The 21,905-nt window shown below is 40.4% G+C and overlaps 1 protein-coding gene across 3 annotated transcripts in view; it reads right to left on the bottom strand.

The window, feature by feature from the left end:
• Positions 1-21,905, bottom strand: part of KCNJ6 (potassium channel, inwardly rectifying subfamily J, member 6) — a 170,019-nt gene that overhangs the window by 32,163 nt on the left and 115,951 nt on the right. For all 3 annotated transcript variants that reach the window (XM_014938287.1, XM_014938285.1, XM_014938286.1), the window contains one exon: positions 11,676-12,596. In XM_014938287.1, coding sequence (XP_014793773.1) covers positions 11,676-12,573 — 898 coding nt within the window. In that variant the 5' untranslated portion in view covers positions 12,574-12,596. The remainder of the gene's footprint in view (positions 1-11,675; positions 12,597-21,905) is intronic.

Raw genomic sequence — 21,905 nt, 5'->3', positions numbered from 1 at the left:
GACTGTGGCCAGGGAAGTAGGACAATATCCAGGACAAGCAGGGAATGCTGTGAGTTCATGCAATCTTCGGATCACTTTTCAAAGACTAGTTGTCTGACGGAGAGCTGCCTTACAAGTTTAAGATTTCCTCTTCTCTCAGACCTCCTGGAGCAAAGCTTGGTTATACAGGCTGCCTGCCCACCCACAGCAATGAACTCATGCTCCTTACCCAATTCTGCCTCCCTTCTCTGAGGCATGACTGTCTCCAGTGCTTCTATGGTGGCTGCAGAACAGCTTTCGAGTACATAAAACGCAATTTCTCAAGTGGTGACATGAGAGAACAATGCAAGTTGTTAGCTGGGCTATTAATTTTTCAAAGGCATTCATTTCTTCACAGCTATAAAATACTAGGAGGATCTGGCTTTGAGTTTTATAATCATAGGCTGGAAGGGATCTATGAAGTCATCTGGCCCTACCCGCTGCACAAAGCACAGCCAAATAACTTGAGTTGCTTAGGGTTTCTGCAGTACAGTTATGGATATTTCCAGGATGGTGATTCCTCTATCCCCCTGGGCCCCTGTTTCAGGGTCTTACCAGCTTTATGGTTAAAAAAAGATATTCTTCCTAGTGTCTAATCAGAATTACCTGTGTCGCAACTTGCACATGCTGCCTCTTGTTCTATCACCCTTTTCTGTACATTCCATCTTCTCTGTAAACTCCCATTAGGCAGGGTCACATAACAGTAAGATCTTGCACTGTCTCTTCTCCAGGCTGAACAGTCCCAGCTCCCTCCTCCTTTCCTAGCGTGTGCTCTGTGCTTCAGCCCCTGACCATCTTGGTGGCCCTGCTGGACTTGCTCTAGTAAGTTCCTGTCCATCTTGTACTGAGGAGCCTTGAACTGGACACAGCACACACAGGAGCTGGCATCACAAGTGATAAATAGAGAGGAACAGTCACTTGTCTCAAGCTGCTGGGTACACTTTTACTAACACAGCTCAGGATGCAGCTGGCCTTATTCACAATAAGGATTTATTTTGGTGTGTATCATTCACTTGTTTAATAGCTTGTGCTGTCCTAAGAGTTGTAGTTCAATGAATTGCTTAGGAGTGTGTTTGCAGAGACTTTTACTCATTTTACTCCAATGAATTATGTGTGGGCAGCAACATTCATTGTATGTGCAAACCTGAGCCCATTCATCTTCTCTGGAAGTGGTACCTAAGGACAGAGACAGGCAGTGGTGATTGCCAGCTTCCTTCTTCATCTTATCTTTTTCCTTTTCTATTCTCACTGTCACTTTGGTGACATCAGGGACATGCTAGCCTCTTCTGACTCCACTTAGCAACAGCTATGAACTCAATGACAAATCTCTGGGGCTTTGGATCCCTTATTAGCCTTGGCCAGTGCCATGAACTGTCGTGAAGGAAGTGTCTTGGCTGCCCTTTCCCCTTCCTTTGCTATGATGGTAGCCTGCATTCACGCCGACTTAACTGTAAGACACTGCCCTCCTCCGGTGCTCAGGGTGTGAGGTCAGCTCCTGATCAGTTCTGTCTGGAGAAACTAGTTGTATAGTGCATGGTTTTGTAAAATTAAACTACTGGAAGGAGCCTGGGAACCTACAACCTGGCATCCTTCGCAGGGCAGAAAATACTGTAGAGTGTGTGCTACCCCTCCCACTATTTATTTCTGAGAAGTTAGTGGGCTGATTCAAATATTGCCTCTGAATTGGTTTTCTAAATGAAATTTTGTAATTCTTCAGAAATCTCAAATGGGTTTCTCATAACCACCGAAAATTTGTTTTTGGTGATCTCTTTCAATTTGCTTTGTTTTCCTGTTTTGAATGTTTCTTTAAATCAAGTTTATTTATTGGCTGTTGTAAGAATGGAATAATTAAAAATCAACAATCTTATAGTTATTAAAATTCTATTTTTTAAACAAAAGGTTTGTTCCATACCACGGGAATCCCAAGAAATGAAAATTGTCAAAACCAGGACAAACCAGGTGGTGAGACATTGGAAAAAAAAGGTGGTGAGACACTGGAACAGGTTGCCCAGAGAAGTTGTGGATGCCCCATCCCTGGAAGTGTTCAAGGCCAGGTTGGATCAGGCTTTGAGTAATCCAGTCTAGTGGAAGGCGGGTTGGAACTAGATGATCCTTATGGTCCCTTCCAACCTCAAACTATTCTATGATTCTATGGTATAATTCTATAAACAGAAATCTTGGGAAGTGTCACGTCTCATTTTCCCCTAATTCTCTTGTGAATGATAGGAGCAAAGGAGAGAGAGTGAGCGAACAATAGCATGAGGCTGATCGCATGGGCTCTTGGTGATTTTCAGATCTGTTGCCACAACTGCTGCTTCATCACTTCTGAAGATCCTCTCTCTTTCCATATCTTCTGCCAATACAGCAATTCTGGAGAAGTGAGGAGTGGCGTACAACCAGAAAAATGAGATGTGGGTTGCTTGGCAGTTATAAAGGTTGTCATACAAGGAAATGCTTTTAAAATCAAAAAGAACTTTATAATAATATACCATAGATCAGCATCACTTACTGGGACATTAGCACCTAACGTTAAATGACTTGCTAAATTAAAATGACTGTTGTAAGCTGAGAGCATGCTGCATTGGAATATGGCCATTTGGCAGTGTGTTCTCGTGTTGAGGATCCAGATTGTCTTCCTCACTGAGTAGAAAAAGCAGGCCAGCTTCTCTCCAGGTGTGCAGCACAGATCAATGCTGCTACGAGTTGCAGGTCAGAGTGCTAAGAGATGTGTGGCTGCTCAACATAAGCAGTTGGTGTGTGTATTGTGGTGGTGGCCTTGAGCAACCTGCTGTAGTGGGAGGTGTCCCTGCCCATGGCAGGGGGGTTGGAACTCGATGATCTTTGAGGTCCCTTCCAACCCAAACCATTCTATGATTCTGTGATTCTATGATTCTATGATTCTATGCTGCAGTCGGTGCCTGCTTGGACTTGGGCTCAGACTCACCAGCGTGGTGTTAGTTGACTCCTCTCCAGTGACACAAGTGAGAAGCTCTCTGAGACCCCTTTGGCTACGTGGAGCTCAGCTGCTTTGTAGTGTCAGGGTGGTGAAAAACAGGCAGACCATGTCAGCAAGTCCAAGCTTGTGTTTGTGCTTCCTTGAAATGTCATGATTGAGACCACTGAGACCATTGCGATTCTTTGTGATTTGTTTTTGCTGGAAATCTTTGAGAACTTTTTTGTACTGGCCTCGGGAAACCCAAATGCTACGCCACAATGGGAGTTTTTAGTGCTGGCAGCAGCTTTCTAGGATAGAAAGCATGTATTCGTAAGTCTTCTCTGTCTTTTTCATGTACTTATGTAGTCACTGGGGTTAGCTGCAGTCCATAGCCTTATTTTTTTTAATCTATCAAACTTTGATTTTGAATTTCTGATTTACTTAACAGTTTTGATTGCTTGTTCTTCAATCTTTTAGGTCATTTTTGACTTTACAGTTTCTGGTCTATTCAATTTTGTGAAAACTTTCTGCTGAAGTTAAATAATCTATCGTCTCACATTCATTAGAAACCAATGTAAATATTTGTAACTTTACAGAGGCCTTACTGTTATCAAGGAGTGTAAAGTAAAATGTTTATCCTTCATTAGAATTCAGTGAGACAGAACAGGAGAAAACAATACTATACAGTTGGAAGTAAATAAGCACCAATGGGAAAAGTGAAAAGATGTTTTAGAAATACAGGTGAGAATGGAGTTTGCCAAAAATATTTCCCATGATTCTGAACTGCAAGTTAGTTAAGTTAGCTTCATATCTGGATAAAAACCCAAGTGAACAAGGTAATCAACGTGAAAGCATCAGTTCATTTCAGCAAAAGTTCCACGGATGAGACATGCCCTAACTCAAATCAACGCGTGCCTGGGATTTCATTGCAGGGGCTCAGCAACCTTCATCTCCAGGTTGGTAACAACCTCAGGTGACTAAAGTGAAAGTCTAAAATTAGAAATGATAGCTATACTTTTCCAAATCAGCTGTTTTGGTGCTGACCCCTTTATTTATACCATTCCAAGAGCAAGTAGAAAAACTGAGCATGCTCAGGTTAATAGCTATTGTCTTGAAAAGTGCTCAGAAATGCAAAAGGCACTTCATTGTCCTGAAGCATTTCTCTGGAGGGCTCAGAAATCATGGCTCCACTTTGTAAGCAGATGAAAAATGTTCAGTGAGCTAATTCTGTCTGGGGAATGCTTTGACCTGGATAAGGCTGCTGTGCCCTTTGCAGACAATCATCCCTTTGGTTTTGCAAAGTGGAGATCTTTGTGATGGAGACCACGTAGGCACAGGGGACTCAAGCACTGCTCCATGTCGCTCAGCCTCTACTTTCCTGGTCCCTCCAGTAATACACAGTCATTCCTCAGTGTTTGACCTGGGTCTGGAGACCCAAGGACTCTGCAATAGCAGCTTCGCAGATGCTTTGCTTCTGTGCTTACAACTGCTTGGAAACATAATTGCTTGAAGCTATGCTGGAGGCAGTGTTGTTTGTTAAGTGTCTGGCACCACAGGGTTTTAGGGGGAGTCTGCCAGTGGTGACTGGTCAGTTTTGGGCTGGTCAAGGAGGAAGATGCCAGCATAGCTTCCTGCTATGCCATTCTGGTGGGCAAACAGCAGCAGGGACAGTGTTAAAGCACAACTTTGTGGTCCTGGTTTGGGGTGGAGCAGAGTCAACTTTCTGTTCAACAAGAGAGGCTCTTACTTATACTTATTGCTGTTGAAATCAGGGTCAGCTGACTTGACTGTTTGCCCCATGAAAGGGTTGCACCCGTAGGGAGGAGTGGTCAGGTGACCCAAACCTGACCAATAGAGTACTCCATCCCATCTGCCCCAAGATCAGCATAAAAGCTGGGGGATCAAAGGATGAGGTCTTCTTCAGTGGTTAGTTTCTTCAATGGCTCTCTTTCTTCAATGGCTGATGTCTGAGGAGGACCTTGTCAGTTTGTCTACCTTTGATCCCAATCCATGGGTTCCTGAATCAACATCTGGAGTCTAGTTCCCTTTCATCACTGAGTCTAGAACTTCCACAGTCTCTGCAAGTGACATCTCCCTGGCAGCTTGATACAGGTTTATATATATTTATTTACTTTTTATTTCATTATTAATATTTCATTAAAGTAGTTTAGTTTTTTTTCTAATCTCATAAATCTTTTTATCTCTATTCTTCTTCTCCTTGGAGCGAGAGGTGGAGGAGAGCATCTGTCATCCTGTCATTGGCCAACCTGGCCCAAACTGTGACATCCTATAATTCCTATGGCCATGGTGTCCATGAATGTTCCAAGGGATAATGTGTGTAAGCTCCTGAGTGAGGAGGAGTGGTGAGCAAAGACCATCTATCTCTGCTTGCCACTCTGCTAGGAAAGGAGCGATGCTGACAATGGAGGTCCAGGGGAGTGTGCAAAGAACTGGAAGTTGCCCTTTCTCTCTGCCCAGAGTGACCTAATACAGTTTGCAAGGAAATGATGTTCAAAATGAAGCTCTACTGCCAGTTTGTTTTTATGTTCAGACCAGAATTATTTAAGAATATCCAATTAGCTATAAGGAAGTGTTTTTTATACAGAGGGGTCTCAAACCTGGTTTTTAGGGATCTTACTTTTAAACATACGAGTTAATGCCTGAATCTGAATATTGTATTTCAACATTTATGGTTGAGGGAGAAGCTGTAGTTGTGAAGAGTTGAGCAACTAATTGGTGAGAAACAAATGGAAGATGGACAATAGGCTATTATAAAAAACTTGGTAACATATTTGTATAGTACAGCACTATTCAGAGAATGAAGCAGTTAAACAAAATATGTAATCCCTTTTTCATGCCTTGTCTAACAGTGATATAGACTCTTTCACCAAAATTTTGGTTGAAATACTCAACTGTATTTCTTTTTTCATGCATATTTCTTTTCTCATGAACTTTGCTCCCTTGACTTCTTGCCATTTTGCGTATTGTTTTGACTATTGTTAAATTGTAATTGCCTTATTTAAGCCTTCTAGTCTCCTTCATGGAATAGACTAATCTTTTCTACCTGCAGAAAAAGCTTCCTGAAAGAAACATCACAATGAAATTAGAGTGCCTTTCTTTGCCAGTATTCGAAACTCCAGCTCATGACTACAGTCACTCGTGCTAATATCCCTAATTTTCTGTGTTAGAATTAATAACAATGAAATGTTCTGTTAGAATTAACAAAATGAAAATGTGAGCAAGGAACATAAGTGAAAGGGATTACTGGCAAGCACTAGGTAAATGGGGATATATGAGAAGGTGAACCTAAATGTCTAAGTCTAGTACCTAGCATCAAGGGATGTTAAAACTCTTAAAACAGAAAGAAAGGAGAACTAGACTGGAGAGCCTTTGTGTTCTGACCATTCCTGAAATGATGATGATTCAGCTTAGAGTGTAAGCCAGTTATTCTTAACCCTGTTTAAATTGAGTTTCAGTCAATGTACGTTGGTCACATCCCAGAGCACAACAATCAAATCTACTTTCACCAGTTGCCTTACAGAAACACTTGGCTATGAGAAATCCTGGTTTCTTTTTTCCTTTCATCTATAGCCCCTTAAGAAGTAATTTGAGAGCATAAACATCTCTTCTTTGAAGAGCAGTAAAAAATTCTACTGAAAAACTGCAACCCAAGCAAGGCTTATTTGGAGAGAGAGCAAAGTCTGCTGAGATGTTTGGAAAGGTTGGAACTGCTAACATACATATCAAAAGGAGATAGTTGTTAGGATTGGGCAAGGATAATGGGTAAATATGGCAATTCATCTGGGAGAAATAAAAAAGACAATAAATCAGTCAGTCAAAGGGGCTGTAGAGAAGAATGGGAACAGTTTTATATAATGTTTGTCTAGCTGATAGCATCATTTACTATATAAATAACCATCTATGTGAACATTTTAGTGCTTTTCACACACATTTTCCATGGCTGGCAAGAGTGTTTGTTTATGTATCTATAAACCATTCTGCAAATACAGCTCTCAAGCTGCCCGTATGTCAGAATTATAAATGCACCCTATTACAAGTTTATTTGTAAAATTATCCATATGAACATAAAGTTATGTGTTTAGCTTTGTTGCTTATTTTTTGACAGTTATATATATGTTTTCCTCATTTTCTTTCCTCAGTACTGTTTCAATTTTCATGGTTTTATTTTTAGGCATAGGGAATTGCCAGCGTGTCATCTAGTGCACTCTACTGGCCAAATACAACTTCACGAAGTCTGAAGTTCTTGCTGTCTTAAGTAGGTTGAAATACCTCATATTCCTTTCCTGTTAGAAAATGCTGCTTTCTGTAAATTAATGCAGGTTTAGAGGGGGGATTTGAACCAGGCTCTTTATGATTCAGTAACAGCATTATCAACAAGGCCATGGGTTGTTCAGGATACTCCTCTTTCTCTCTCCTTTCTTTGTAAACCCCTCTCTCCAAGTTTCCGTTTCTTCCTCTCTTTTTCAGTTTCTCTAGCTATTGTAAATTCCTCACTTTCCCACTTCACCTCCCCAAATGTAAAAGAGTTTCTTTTTCTTGGTCTTGGTTTATTTCTTATATCAGAATACACATTTGGTAGCCTTGTTTGATTTTTTTAAAGTGCCTAGTTTGCTTATGATGATAAGACCTCCCTTAAAAATGGATTTCACTAGGCCAAAATGGCTTAAAAATTTCAAGCCTATTTTTAGGAAGAAACTATTAAGTTATCATAAAAAAAAAAAATCTTAATTGTAGGTTTCTTTTAAGATTTAAAACAAATAAATAAGTTGTTGAAATCCAAGCCTAAGGGTTCAGGATCTTTGAGCCTAAGGTTTTTTTGTTGGTCTTAAGAAAAAAATAATTCTCACGTTCCATTACTATAAATGTGCATAGCTTGAGAAATCTCTTAATTGGAGGCACTTGGTGGCACTTTAATATAAACCAACTATTTTGAATGGCAAATATCCAACGCTGCTGAACTGAGATTAGTGTGTTAGTTATGTGCTTTCCAGTTAGTTCATTTGCATTTAATGTTACAGCTTTCCCATAAAGATTGAAGGGACACCAGAATCCTGCTTTTTAGGGCTGCCTAAGTGTAGGACCAGAGCTTTTGCAGGTATGGGGCTATTCTGTCAATGCCACAGCTGTAGTCTGATGCTAAAAGAAACATAAGTGACTCCAAACAGCTTTCCTATTAAAGGTGGATGATACTTTAGTTTTTGCAGAGTTAGTATTGGTCCTTGCATTTCACTGGCACTGCTGCCTGTTGTTAGCGTAGCGTGGTGGGAAATGGAATGGGGACGGCAAGATGTGGAAATAACAGATGACTCCCTCGGATATGGCGATGTTTGGTTGGATTTTTGCCCCCATTCCTGAAGGCTTGTTGGTTGCTTCTTGACAACCTAATGTACTTCACATCATGATTGGATTTTTTGGGCATTTGAGAGATACATATCAGGAAAACCACAGGAGCAAATCTTTGCAAGAGTGTTATCCTTTGAACCTGAAGGAATATTTTTGAATGTTGTTGTAAATAAGTAAAGAAAATCATGTACTAAAAGGATCCATAACAAACATTTTAAAAAAACAGTCTTATTTTGAGTTTTTGTTGATGCTGTATGAAGTAGTCAGATTGACTTCACATCTTGTTGGAGGTACCATGTTAAAGATTCTGCCCTCAAAATAATCTTCATGGTAGAATGAGTATGAATAGTCAAGGTGTAGTGATACTTCCTAGGCTAATATTTTGGTATCTGCCTTGGTAAAGACAGATACTTCTACTTCTTTTTTGCATCTCAGAAAGATATGGTGATGCTTCCAAGGGGAATTAGGGGTCCTTGATTTGATCTTTCTGCTCAATTTTAGTTTGGTTAATTACTTCAATTTCATTTAATAAAATCCCTTATTCTTTGTTTCCTGTCCTAACATACAATGCAGAGTTCACATAAAACTGTATAAACAGTTGTGTTTCATATTACAAGTAGATGAGCTTTTGAAGCCCTTAAGGTGGAAACTGTTATACATGTATAAAATGATATCATCTGCTTACTAAAACTTTAAACAGAAAAATAATATCAATAATTAATAAAAATAATAGCAAATGTTTATAATTAGCATTTTCCACTGTGATACTTCTCTTTAAAGGGATAAATGTTATCAGAGTGGGGATGCTCTGAAAATAGAGAAATGATTGTTTTCACTGGTCCAACTTGGGAGTGGCTTTTCTGATTAATAACATAAGCTAATGATCTCAATCTGGTTTTGGCCCATGAGCAACAACACTGAATGATGATATTACTATAGCTGAGATCACAGCCTCATCTTTAACGTTTTCATACCCCAGGACTTCTACCAATGTTCACAAGTTTGATGGGTAGTGTGTTGCTTGTTCTCCAGGGCTGGAGATCAACTTACAAGCAACTTCTTTCGTTGTTCTTGCTCTACGTTGGGTATAAGAAGGAAAAGTGAATATACAATGTCTTAAATTTGCTTTCAATGTTTGCCAGGATGTAACTGGAAAATATTTCTAAATTAAAAAAGGGAAAATGTCTAGTTTTGGTAGAAAATTGGCACCTTAAAAAAACCCAACCCAATACATGTGGGCAAAGCACAGAACAAGTGGCCACTTCCACACAAACCGGTTTTAGAGATTATGCTGGTAATTACAACATTAATCTTTTCTGATGCCATAGTTAAGCAGTGTTATTTGATGCTCTCCCCTTATGCGTGCTAGAGAGCTGACCCAAACAGAACAGAATGGAGCTGCTTAAAATGGTAAACGTAGCTACCTATCCAGTGCCAGAGTAACTCCTTAATCCTGGATGGCTTCAACAGGCTTTCGAATCTCTCCAGCTTCTTTGTTAATATTGACTCCTCTAGCATTTTAACTTTTGTTTGCAGGTTTGAGCAGTCTGAGAGGTAACCCCCTCTGGGCTGGTAATGGTTGAGTGGAAGCTGTGGTCAGTGTCAAAGCAGCAAAGGAGAGCCCTGGGGAGCTGTGTGAGTGTGCAGGGGTGAAGATGAGGTAAGGGAGGAAAGGTTAAACAATGAAGAGTGATGAGGCTTAAGACAGAAAAGCTACATTTGATGCACTGCAGAAGTATACTGTCTTTTGATCTTACTGGTATTTTCAGTGAGACTTTTTTTCCTGCTTCTTGCCAATCATTTTTTCTGGAAAACGTGGTGTTCAGTAAACCTGAAAATATCCACTGCTCTTTGGAATGTCAAGTTCATTTAGTTGCAATGCAGAAATTTCATAATAGTTTCAGATAACAAACAACAATTTCCTCATTGTCTCACCTGAAGGTGATGCAGATGCTTGAAACCTCTGTGCCTACTGTATGTGTCAGAAGCTCTAAACATTTAATCTTGATTTCTCTTCAGTACCACCTACTTCCTGGAAAATTTGGAAGCCTTGCATTTACCACTTCAAATTCTCTGCCAAGTTCTTTTCAATTTTTTTTTCTCCATTTTTGTCTCACACGTTTATTATATGGTGACAAATGCAATTTTTTTCTGACACCACATAATAGATGTGTGAAACACACACACACGTTCTAGTAAGAGACTGCTCTTTATTTCCTGGCTCCAGTTGCAAAACATGAGTCAGGGTTAGAAAGGTTGTACCTCTGTCAGAGATGTGTACTCTGCATCCTCCAACTTCCCTAGCTTTTGCTACAGTAGTGGGGAAAACTGGCAAATCCGGTTCTTTTATTTCTGTATTCAGTGCTTCCTCCTCCCCAAACACATCTTTTCTTCATCTTATAATCACCATTCCCTTGTATTGATTATATTTACTCACTTCAGAGATTGACGCTGTCATTAACAGGAAAAAAATTAAATCCTTCCAGCTCCTAAAACAAATATACCAGCACTCTGACCACGGGAGGTACAGCAGTTTTAAAGAAATCATCCTCCTGCTGTTCTGGTTTTAATGCAAAGAAGAAACATGACTAGTCCATTTGCTGTGAATTCCAAGCACTATTTTCTCCATGTCAAGTGATATCTGATGTTCTGCTGTATAATTGTAGGTAATGACCAAACAGCCTCTTAACAAGGCTCTGGTGACATAACATGCCTTATTTATATATACCAGCTTTAAGTGTTCTGTACACTTCTGCAGTGTGTAGGGGGCCTCAGTGCAATACAGAATCAGACAGATCTTTTGTGAACTTAAGCAGAACAAGCCCCACATTACACGTTAAAACAAAACCAAGTAAACAAGCAAGCAAAAAGAGAAAATTGAACACATTATCACTTCCTACTGGATCCAAACAGGCTAGGAATTTCATGGATGAGGCAATTTTCTGTGGTTATCCATGTGTGACTGGAAGCAGAAGGAACTATGGTGCTTCCATGTTAATCATAAGCAAAGTTTTGTATTGATTTTTTTTTCTAAATCATTTTATCCCACATAGTCCTAGTGGTTGAGTTGCTCCTGTAACAGAATGACAAATAACTGGGTAACATGCTGTGAAAAATTTAGAAAATGAGAAATGCTATCCCGTTTTCCAAACAGAGCAGAAAAAACACTAATTCCAGTAGGCAAGATGGAACAGACAATTAAACTGGACATGCTTTTAATTTTGAAGCTAACCAGATAACTGATGCCTTTTTCAAATATAATGAATATTGAAGTGATTCCTTTAACATGAAGCAAACCCACTGGTTTTCCTTTCTAAAATTAAAGCATTTACCTTATACAAAGTATAAGAAATGTTACCTGTTGCCTCCACCATTCCTTCTAGGATTACAACAATTTCTAGCTCCTCTTTGGGCAACTGGGCTTTGGAAATCTCCCAGAAAGGACTCTGCTGGTTAATTTCATGGCTGATGATCAGTGGTGAAACCAAAAAGAGACGATCATCCCCTGTGTAATAACCTACGTTGATATCTGTCTGGTTGAGTGGTATAAATTCCCCCTCCTTTGTCTGTTTGGATTTGATCAACTTGGCTCGTATTGATGCCTCTACAATGTGTGAATTCCTAAGGTCTCCTACTCGGAACATGAGACACAGCTTTCCATCCCGCATAGAAATAACTGCATTTGTAGAAAAAACCAAGGTTTCTGCCCTCTTCTTGGGTTGGGATATTTTCACAAACATGCAGCCAACCATGAAAGCGTTGACGATAGAACCTAAAACAGACTGCACTAAAAGCAGAATAATTCCCTCGGGACACTTGTCCGTGATGACCCGGTAACCATACCCAATGGTCGTTTCTGTCTCGATTGAGAATAAAAAGGCTGAGACAAACCCATTGAGGTTGCTGACGCATGGGGTCCACGTGCTGTCCCCTATATGATCCATGTCTCCTCGCATGTAGGCAATTAGCCACCAGATCATTCCAAAGAAGAGCCAGGTCACAGTGTAAACCATGACAAAAATCAACAGGTTGAACCTCCACTTGAGATCGACTAAGGTAGTGAAGATGTCAGTCAAGTAACGGTAAGTCTCTCTGACATTCCCATGGTGGACGTTGCATTTCCCATCTTTCCTAACATACCTCTGGATTTTTCTCTTGGCACATTCTTTGCTTATATTTTTTGGCAGATCCTCTCTAGCTTGTTTGGGCAACTTTGGCTGATGAATAGTGACAGGGCTCTCTATGTCCTGCTCCATTGAGTCTTCTTCCAGTACGTTAGCTGCCATTAAAAACAAACAAACAAGAAAAAGGCAGGCATTATTTTTCTTATTATTTCTCTAAGTCAACACACAACTTCTTCCTGTATTACTGGCATGAAATTGCTATTATCATTATTATCGTTGTTCTTTGCTTACTTATGAAACATACAACAGAAAAGTCAAACGATGCCAAGCATCCTCAATTTATTGCTAAATAAAATACTTTGAAGGAAAACTCTCTTATTTCCTCTCTATCAAGTTATCCTATCTACACCCATTCTTAAATTCTGCAAGATGTGTTCAAGCAGATCTTTCTTTCCCCCACCCTCCTTTACAGTTTAACAAATGAGGTTTCTTATGCACCAAGAAAGATCTTCTGGGAGATAGCAGATATAAATGAGGAAATGGATTTGCTTGGGGGTTTCAGTCAACAAGATGAACAGAGAAAGAAATTGTTGAGCTATTTTTTTCTATCAATTGCATTGCTATGGGGAAAGTATTAAATAAGTATAAGGATTTAAAAAAAAACCTCAACATTTTTTAGAAAGAACCAATCCTACTCTTGTTGAAGGAAAGTCAGGCTTTAGCATAATATATACCAAGAGCAATTCAAGCACATTTCCATGGAAAATCATTGTCTTGCTGATATTGAGACAGGGAATTGTGTGTCCTTCTCCCAGTAGCATAAAACATACTGTACTTCAATTCAGTATACCTGTGGACTTGAATTCAAGTGTGCATTTTTCTCTAATTGTGTGGGCCTACACAACATCAGCCCATAAGTGTCTTACAATAATTTAAAAACCCGAAATGACAGTAACTGCTTTTTTTTTTTTTTCTTTAGCTTCCCAGTCTTTTGAGATAAATATGTTTATATGCAAGAAAAAAAGAGTTTACTGAGAAAGAGATAGTTTAGTCGAATGGGTTTTGCATGAAGCTGAGGACTTAGAGAGGTCTGGGTAGCTGTTGTCTTTTTGCTGGAAATACTTCTGCATTCTGGGGCTTGTTCCTGTGGGAATTTCAGCCCTTGAACTCCTAATTTTCTCTATTCTGGTTAACTGCTGTCATTCTGCTGCCAGGCTGTGAAGGGAAAAGACTTCTGCTGGCTCTGCCTAGATGCTTGGCTCTGAATATCGCAGCAGTGATGTGAGGTTGTACCATCAGTTTATAGAGATGTTTTTCCTGAACAGGGTGTGTTGTCGGTGCACCCTGCAACGGCCACAGTTTACATTAATGTACTGTGGTAACTTCTGTGCAGGCTCAGTTGTGGGCTGTCCAGTCCTGCTGAGGGTGGCAACCTTCAAGCAGAGAGCTGCAAGCAATCAGCTTGGGTTGGGAAGCACTTTATTTCCCTGAGCTCCAGTTTCTTCTGAGCACCTCTCGCCTGGCTGGGAAATGGGGGCACAAACCCACTAAAGCTTCTGCTTGACAGAGCAGTCCTGTCTCTGGTGCCCCACGGGTTTGGGTGTCTGCCTGGCACTGACCTGGGCAGTAGATCCAAACCTTTTTGCATGGAGGAGCTACCAGGGAAGCCTGGGCTCTTGTCCAGAGGCAGAGTTGCACAAGGGGCTGCTCTTGGTGGGTCAGTATGGCACAAAGAGTGTTTTAGCCTCTCTTAGCAACATGTGCTACATAGCAGATGGTCTGTCGAGTCTCACAGCACCTGTAGCTTTTTCAGAATGTACAGACTCATCCCTGTGAAGAAAGATCACAGACCTTTGTAAAGTTCTAGAGGTGACTGAAATACCCAGGGGGGAAAAAAAAAGAAAAAGGTTTGTAGACTGGATTTCTCTCCTTCTGGCCTGCTTGCCTGCCAGCCAAGCCTCTGTTCAGCCCCATAGCCCTTTCTGTGTTAAAAGAAAGGCTCAAAGGCTGACTGTAGCACGGAAACCTGATAGCAGCTATGCCTTTAAAGACTCTGCACTCCATCCTGTGTCACTTTTTTAGTTTGATGTCGTGTTTAAAGAGAGCATTATTCAGGCTGATGGTAGTGACAGCACTGGAAGTTGTGTCACAAGGCAGTCAGTTCTGAATGAACTCACCCCAGTTGGTGACAGTGTGCCTACTTGCATTATCACTAATGCTATATAATGTATGACGAAATAAACACAATAAGCAGGCATTGAAGGAGCTTTGTGAGGCAGACTTAAGCCAAAGCCAGAAAATTTGAAGTTAAGGCATCACACTTTATGCTTAGCTCTCTACTGTGCCTAAGGAAATTCCAGTCCACAGGAGCTATCACATCACTGCAGTAATGGACCCCTGAAATACTTATGAACAGCCTATGAAGTATTTGTGTTTTGAGGCTTTAATGCATTATATGTTAGGCTAGTAATGCTAATTTAATGTTGTTCATTATCTTTAAGGCATGATGAATATTTTGCTTTCCCCTCCCAGTTAGAGCCTGGCATGAACACAGAGTCAGGGTACAGGTGTCCCCTGTTGCCTCTGAGAATATGTCTTACTTCTGACCTTGCTATTGAAGGCAACCATGTCCTAGATCCCCCTGCCTGAGCATCTTTTACCAGAAACAGCAAAATGTACTAAAAACCATAGCAGGGCTGGGAGGGGGAGTTTTATTCATGGCATTGTTAGTTTTATTCATGGCATCAGCAGAAATCTGAAGGGGTGTCCCCATCCAAGGATGCCTACCAGGCATACACGCTGCACTCATCTAGCTTGCTTTGTACATGGTGTTTATTTCCTATAGAAGTACTTGCTAGCAATGAAGCACCTTTTATTCATGTAACAAATTTTAGTTATGCTTTCAAAATGCTTTGTTCTGATTAAGCCCTTATGCATCATAACCAGCCTTTCCTGTCTTTTACAGTGCACGAGCTGACTCACAAAGAGAGGTAAGGGCCACATCTTCTCAAGTGGCCATAGGTTTTGTAGCAGGAGCAAGGAGCAACCATTGCTCCCTTGCACTTGGTGGTGGGCTGTCACTGTAGGTGGGCTTCAAAGACCTGCCCCTTCCAAAGTGAGAGAATTTTTTTTAACCTTGAGAGGTTAGTATCTTGAGAGGTAGACCATCTTGCTAACACTCTTGCAGACATTTTGATCTCCCTGGGGGCATCTGGCCATTTTGTAAACTCTTCAGGCTCTTTCCAGTGCTGTCATTCTTCAACTCTCAGGCAGACTCTGAGAGGAAAAATTAAGGTCAAGTGTTTATGCAAGATGCCTTTTTACTCTTTCTCTCACCCAAGTTCTCCTAATGTGAGACCCAATGAATATCTATATGGGGAGGGTTTTAGATCAGAATCACAGCCCATCACCCTTTCCTGGTCTGAGTTCTCACTCCAGAGTGAACCTTGGGAGCAGCAATTCCTGAAAGAAGTGATCCAAGGATTGTGCATCTGTGTGTTTCCATGGAAATGCTTGATGAATAAGTTTTAAACACATGGCAGGATCCCTGTTCACCACTAAGGCTGAGGAACAGCCACATATTGTCAGCGCCTTTGCCACAAAACACTTTGACTAATTATATTTTTACTTGATATCAACCCAATTAGCTTATGCTGTTTATTTCATTTAATTTTCCTTTTGGTTATATAATGGCTGTCATGGTTCCAAGAACAGAGGAGTGAATAGCAGCTATCTCACTTGAGAGCTATTTTTACTCTCTCCGCTTTTCTTCATGACAAAAATATATACATATTATTAATCTGCACTGCAAAAAAAATTATATACTTCTGAATGCTTCTCCCTCTCCCAGTAAACAATATGTTTGTTTGAACACAATGTCCAGGTAGCAATACCATGCCAATTTAGGCCAATTTAGAACATTCTGTTCAAAGCATTTTTTTCAGTGAGTTCCTTAGGCAAATGCATACAACATGTATGTAAATTAAATGTGCCCAGGTCTATTCTTTAGCATGGAGGCTAAATGGAGTGGTACAGCCCACGCTTGTATTATTGAACTCCTGTTGTTTTCAAAGCAGGGTCGTCTCATACAATCTGCTTATTAGGAATAGCCTATGTCCCATGCTAACACCTGAAATGTAGCCACAAATTGTGTGTACTCAGCTCTCCACCGGTCAAAATCATGCCAGAGGCTTTTCTAGGAATTTTACCATAAAGGCAGGTGGGTGCTAGTGCTCAGGAACATTTTATTTTCTAGTAAAGATGCAACCAATGTTGGTGCCCTGGTCTTGTCTATTCCAGAACAGCACTGGAAAGGCCCAATCCAGTGCTTCCAAGACCGTATTTTTGTTCAGAGTTTGTAACACAAATCCAGTGTCAACAACCAACTATAAGCTGTACAGGAGATGCTCTCATGACCTTCATGGCTGTTAACATATTATTATAATCCCTAAGCAATTGTTTTATCATTAGTGATGTGATTTTTTTGTACTTTGGTGGTACTCCAGAAATCTTGTCATGGTACCATATAAATACAAAGCAAAAGGAGGTATGTAAAGGGCATACTTGTCTAATTTAAATACTTGTAGTCTATTTTGATTGCATAATGTACTAGAGTTGTAGGATGACCTGCAAAATAATTAGGAATTTCGGCAAAGAATATAACAAATTATAACTGATATTATTGTAACAGAAGCTGATCTAGTGAGTTCAATGAGTGTTTCACTTTAATTCAGTAGACTAATTTTATCTCTGGTAACATAGTTGTGAATGGTTTGTATGCAATTTTATTGAAAATTCACTAATTTCAGAAAGTCATTTGTAATCTACAAATTGTTCTCATGGGCTTTATTGCACATATACAAATGTCAAGCAGACACTGTTTTGACTGTGATTTCTGCCTGCATGCAGGTCATTCCCCATGTCTGCATGCAGGTTATTTCCCACCTTCCCAGTAGGATGAAGGCAACTTTTAAGTTACGTAGGTGTTTGCATTTGTAAGGTCCAAGCTTGCCTTTTGTGAGTATTTTTCAGCGTTCATCTCTCATTTGCTGTGATCACAAGCCTCCCTGATACTGAACTCATCTGTGGAATATTTGGCAGTACCAGGCGGCTATTTCTGTTCACCTCTGCCTCTGCAAGGTTGTTAGGCTTTGACATCAGGAGAAAAAGGCATAGAACTGCACAGCACAAGACATTGTCTGAAATGTTCAATACTCTTCCCTAAGACTGGGTCTTTCTTTCTCATTTCTTGCCTGTGATGCAGGGAGAAGTCAGAGAGAGGAAGCAGACGGGAAGCTTTTGAAATGCTTTGCCTGTTCTCTGGCTTGTTTTAGTCACTGTTTCAGAGCTTTGTAAAATCTCAAGCCTGATGAGCACTGAAGGCACAGGAAGAGATATTCTCAGAACAGAGTGGGATTTGCCTGTTCCATGAACTCAGCCTCTATCGCTCTTAGTGAGACCAGGTAATCTGTACTGTGAGACACTGTGTATTATCGCTAGATATGAGAAGAAAGAGTCTTGTTTACAGAAAAAAAAACCAGACCTTTTCTGATCAGCTAACAATTGTAAGCAGTCATTACCGCAAAATGCAGATTTTCGTCCAAAAAAGAAAGGAATTAGGATCTGGTCCTGCGCTGTTGAAATCAGTGCAAGATTGCCTATTCACTTGGCTGGGAACATTGTTTAGTCCTCATTTTGAAATGTTGAAATGTTCAATAAACACTGACTTGGCAAATTTCTTCAAGAACCAAATTACTTATTTGCACCCATAGAATCATAACTATAATTTCAGACAGAGCATGCGTGTGGTTTACATTTATTTCAACAGCAGTCTTCACTAGAAAAGAAATGCAAATTGAAGTATATTTATGATTAGAAAAGAGGCTGTAAGAATGATACCTTGTTTTTTTACACTACCTGCTTCATCATTGCCTTTCAATCCAACTTGATAAATACAACATGCTACTATTTTCATTTCTTTTAAGCCTGTATAGCTGCAAAAACACTTTGCCTCTATGCAGTACAAACACTTCCATTTATTTCTGATTCTTGGCCCTTTTATTATGGAGGACACAACATGAAGCTGATACCTGAATTTAAAAACACGACACTGTTTTTGGTAGTCATCTGACCTCGTAGTTTTTGTTTTGAATTCTAACTAATTTCATTACAGAATTTACCACTAAAGGCTCCAGAATGCTGCTTTTACATCTGCTTTGCTAAATGTAGCTTCATTTGAAGCACAGGGAAGCCAAACAGCCTCAGCTTTGCTATATCTATGGGGCAGTGTAAAAAGGCTACACATTCTGAACCTGCAAAGATGTGTGGAGACAGTTGATTATCAATGTCTTCTGCCTTTCATTAGGCTGGAGATCCCAAATTGGATTATGAAACTTGTTTACTACCTGAAGTCTGAGTGTTTGGAGTCAGTGTTTATTCAGAGCCTTCTCTAGTGCAAATGCCTGGCATCGAAAATAGATTTCTGGAACAAGGAGAGTTTGCTGTTACGTATCTCTGCTCCTCTCTGATTAGCCTAGTTATACATGTTTTTTACAGACTTTTGACTTCCAGAATGCTTGAGCTAGAGGTTCAGAGTAGGTGAGGGTTCTTCTGAAAGCCTGTGAATCTATACAAATTAACCTATTGTTTCTGATGTCAGCATACATACTGGCCATTGACGTCTTTATGTATTTGGTGACTGGGACCAATGTTCAGAGTGTTTTTTGGGGGCCCGGTTCCGTGGAGTCTAGATGCTGTTGTTTTGAACAGACTCAGCATATGTATGGGCTGTTGCTGATGTTGCACATGTGCTCTGGCTTGTGCCATGTTCTTATTCATCATATCCCCGTGGATGGTACAAGTAATCTCTGTCACAAGCTATATGTTAAATTAACAACTCCTTCTTATCCTTTATGGCAGATGGCCTATCACCCTTGCCTAGTTCTCACTTCCACTCTATGCTCAACCTCCCCACTTTTGTTCCCTTGCTCTCATCAGAAAGGCAAAAGCAAAGATATTTCCACCTTAAGCAGGTAATAAATAGGAAAGTCTGAGAATGACAAACCCCTAGAGCTATAAAAGGGAGACAAATAGGTGTCCCATACAATTTCACAGAACGTTGAACAATGGAGGCTAAACTCAACATAAGGAGGGAGCAGTGGTTACCCTGAAAACCATGGCCTACCAACAGAAGACACAAAAAATGAAAGACTACGACAAAGGCAGAATGAAGATTCCTGGCTGCGGTAAGTGTGAAAAGCTGACATTAAAATCAGAGATTCTTGCATGCAATTGCTCATAGCAGTGTACAAAGTAGCCAGAGAGGTACCCCGTCTCTTTTGAAAAAATCAGACATCAATCTCCTTTGCTATAGCGTTCTTGTCTTATCTACAACCAATGCAGAAAACAGCCTCCTCGCAAGCAATGTTTCTTCTGTGAAGGTGAGAAAGATAGAAAGGATGCAGTTTTTGCACTTGCAAAATGCATACTACTGTCACTGCTGCTGCAAGCAGTGGAGTAAGGTCAGAGGCAGAGGTAGCCCAGGTGTCCCACCCTGAGTCATGCCACCTGGCAACGTCAGATCTTGGCTCATGTCTAGTATTTTCACATGACAAAACTACTGACAACCGCTGTAGAAGGGATAATAGGGATCATTAATGATTCACAATGCTGACAGGCCTTAATAGCTGCAAATACTGGCCACATGCTTTCTTTCTGATGCCTCTGCGTCAGATGTATGTCTCCTTGAATTGCTGTAACATGTCATTGTGTGATGTGCCCCCTGAGAGATTTCTTTTTGCAGTTACTCAACTCTAGCTATTTCTGCCAGTTACTATCATGTGTACTAATACAGAATCACAGAATCGTAGTGGTTGGAAGGGACCTCAGAGATCATCGAGTCCAACCAACACAAAAAAACCAACCAACCAACCAACCAAACAAAAAAAACCAACACAAACCACACACAAAAAACACAAACCACCACCCACCACCTAAACACACAACAACAACCACCAAACCAAAAACCATCACCCACCCACACAGTACCCCACCACAAACCAGTAATCTTGGGCACTAGAGCATGCCCTGAAGAACCATGTCTACCAACATTTTTACTTGTCAGTTGTACTATTTCTTCACAGGTTTACTAAGAACTCAACTCTTTTTCTTTGTGGACTGTACCAGGAAAAGGAGAAAGCATGAAGGAAGTATACTCACTTGAGTATTATCAGTTTTAAACTGTTTGTGTATACATGCTGTAACTGCTAGAAATAATAAATAAATAAATTTTAAACCTCTGTAAAATCATAGAATAGTTTGGGTCAGAAGGGACCTCTAAAGGTCTCTTGACTGACCCCCTGCTCAACACAGGACCAACTTCAAAGTTAGATCATGTTGCTCATGGCCAAGGATGGGAGATTCCATGGTGTCTCTGGGTCCTGTCCCAGTACTACACCTCTAGAATTGGGGACTTTTTTTGGAATTGGAATTGGAATTTCCCTCACTGCAGCTTGTGCCCATTGGTCCTTGTTTTATCCTGTGCATCTCTGAGAAGGGCATGACTTCATCTTCTCTCCAATTTCTGTTTTGCATCTGTGCAGCTGATTTACACTTCAGCCTTCCAGAGAAGTTGTGTGAGGGTTGGTTAAATCATGGTTTCTCCACATATTTTTCTTACTGATTACATGGAAAAAGAGTAGTCCTAATTTCTGTGAGAAAAGATGGGAAGAATCAGTTCCTTCTTCTCATGACTTCTTCCCATTAAAATTTTCCCAACTGAAAACTCTAGAAACAAAAATTAGCTGATCAGCTGAACATTTCATATAGATTCTAATTTAATTCTGCACCTGTAATGTCACTGATATCTGGAGAGTGCCCCTGGCTGTTTCTGGAAGCTGAAGTGTAAATAGGAGCTTGGCTGGCCTGTCCAATGCTGATTATCTGTACTGCTGAATGTTAGCAAGCTATGCATCTTGGCTTTGGCCCATGCCAACTAGCTTTCTGAGACAATATGTGGGAATGGTTTGGGAGACAGTATGTGCCAGGGACTGCTCCCAGTAGACAGCATGTATGAGATTGCATCAGGTTTGGCTTCTTTCACTCCATCTGCCAATGCTGTCCCAGCAGGCTTTGCTCCCTCAAACATCTCCACAGGCCCTCATGCCACCTCTGCGTCAAGCAACATATAACCTTGGTCTGCAACACAGACCTAATGTTATTTCAGATAATTTGAAGTAGAAAAAAATCACTGTTAATATACTAATTATACCTTAAAACAAAGAGACATGAAGTCCACACAAAACTCGGGCCAAGAGTTCTGCAGCATGTCATGGACATTTTGTACCACTTACTCTCAAGGCTGCAGAACAATTCTTGGCCTTGTTTTAATTAGCATTTTAGATGTAGTCAGATTGGTGATGGGCTTGACACATATTGCAGTATGTGGAAAGTTTAGAAATCAAGGC

The sequence above is a fragment of the Calidris pugnax genome, unplaced genomic scaffold (genome assembly GCF_001431845.1).
Source record: "Calidris pugnax isolate Ruff unplaced genomic scaffold, ASM143184v1 scaffold25, whole genome shotgun sequence".
NCBI lineage: Eukaryota > Metazoa > Chordata > Aves > Charadriiformes > Scolopacidae > Calidris > Calidris pugnax.
Note: the sequence above shows the minus strand (reverse complement) of the source record. Positions and strands in the feature narration are given on the sequence as shown.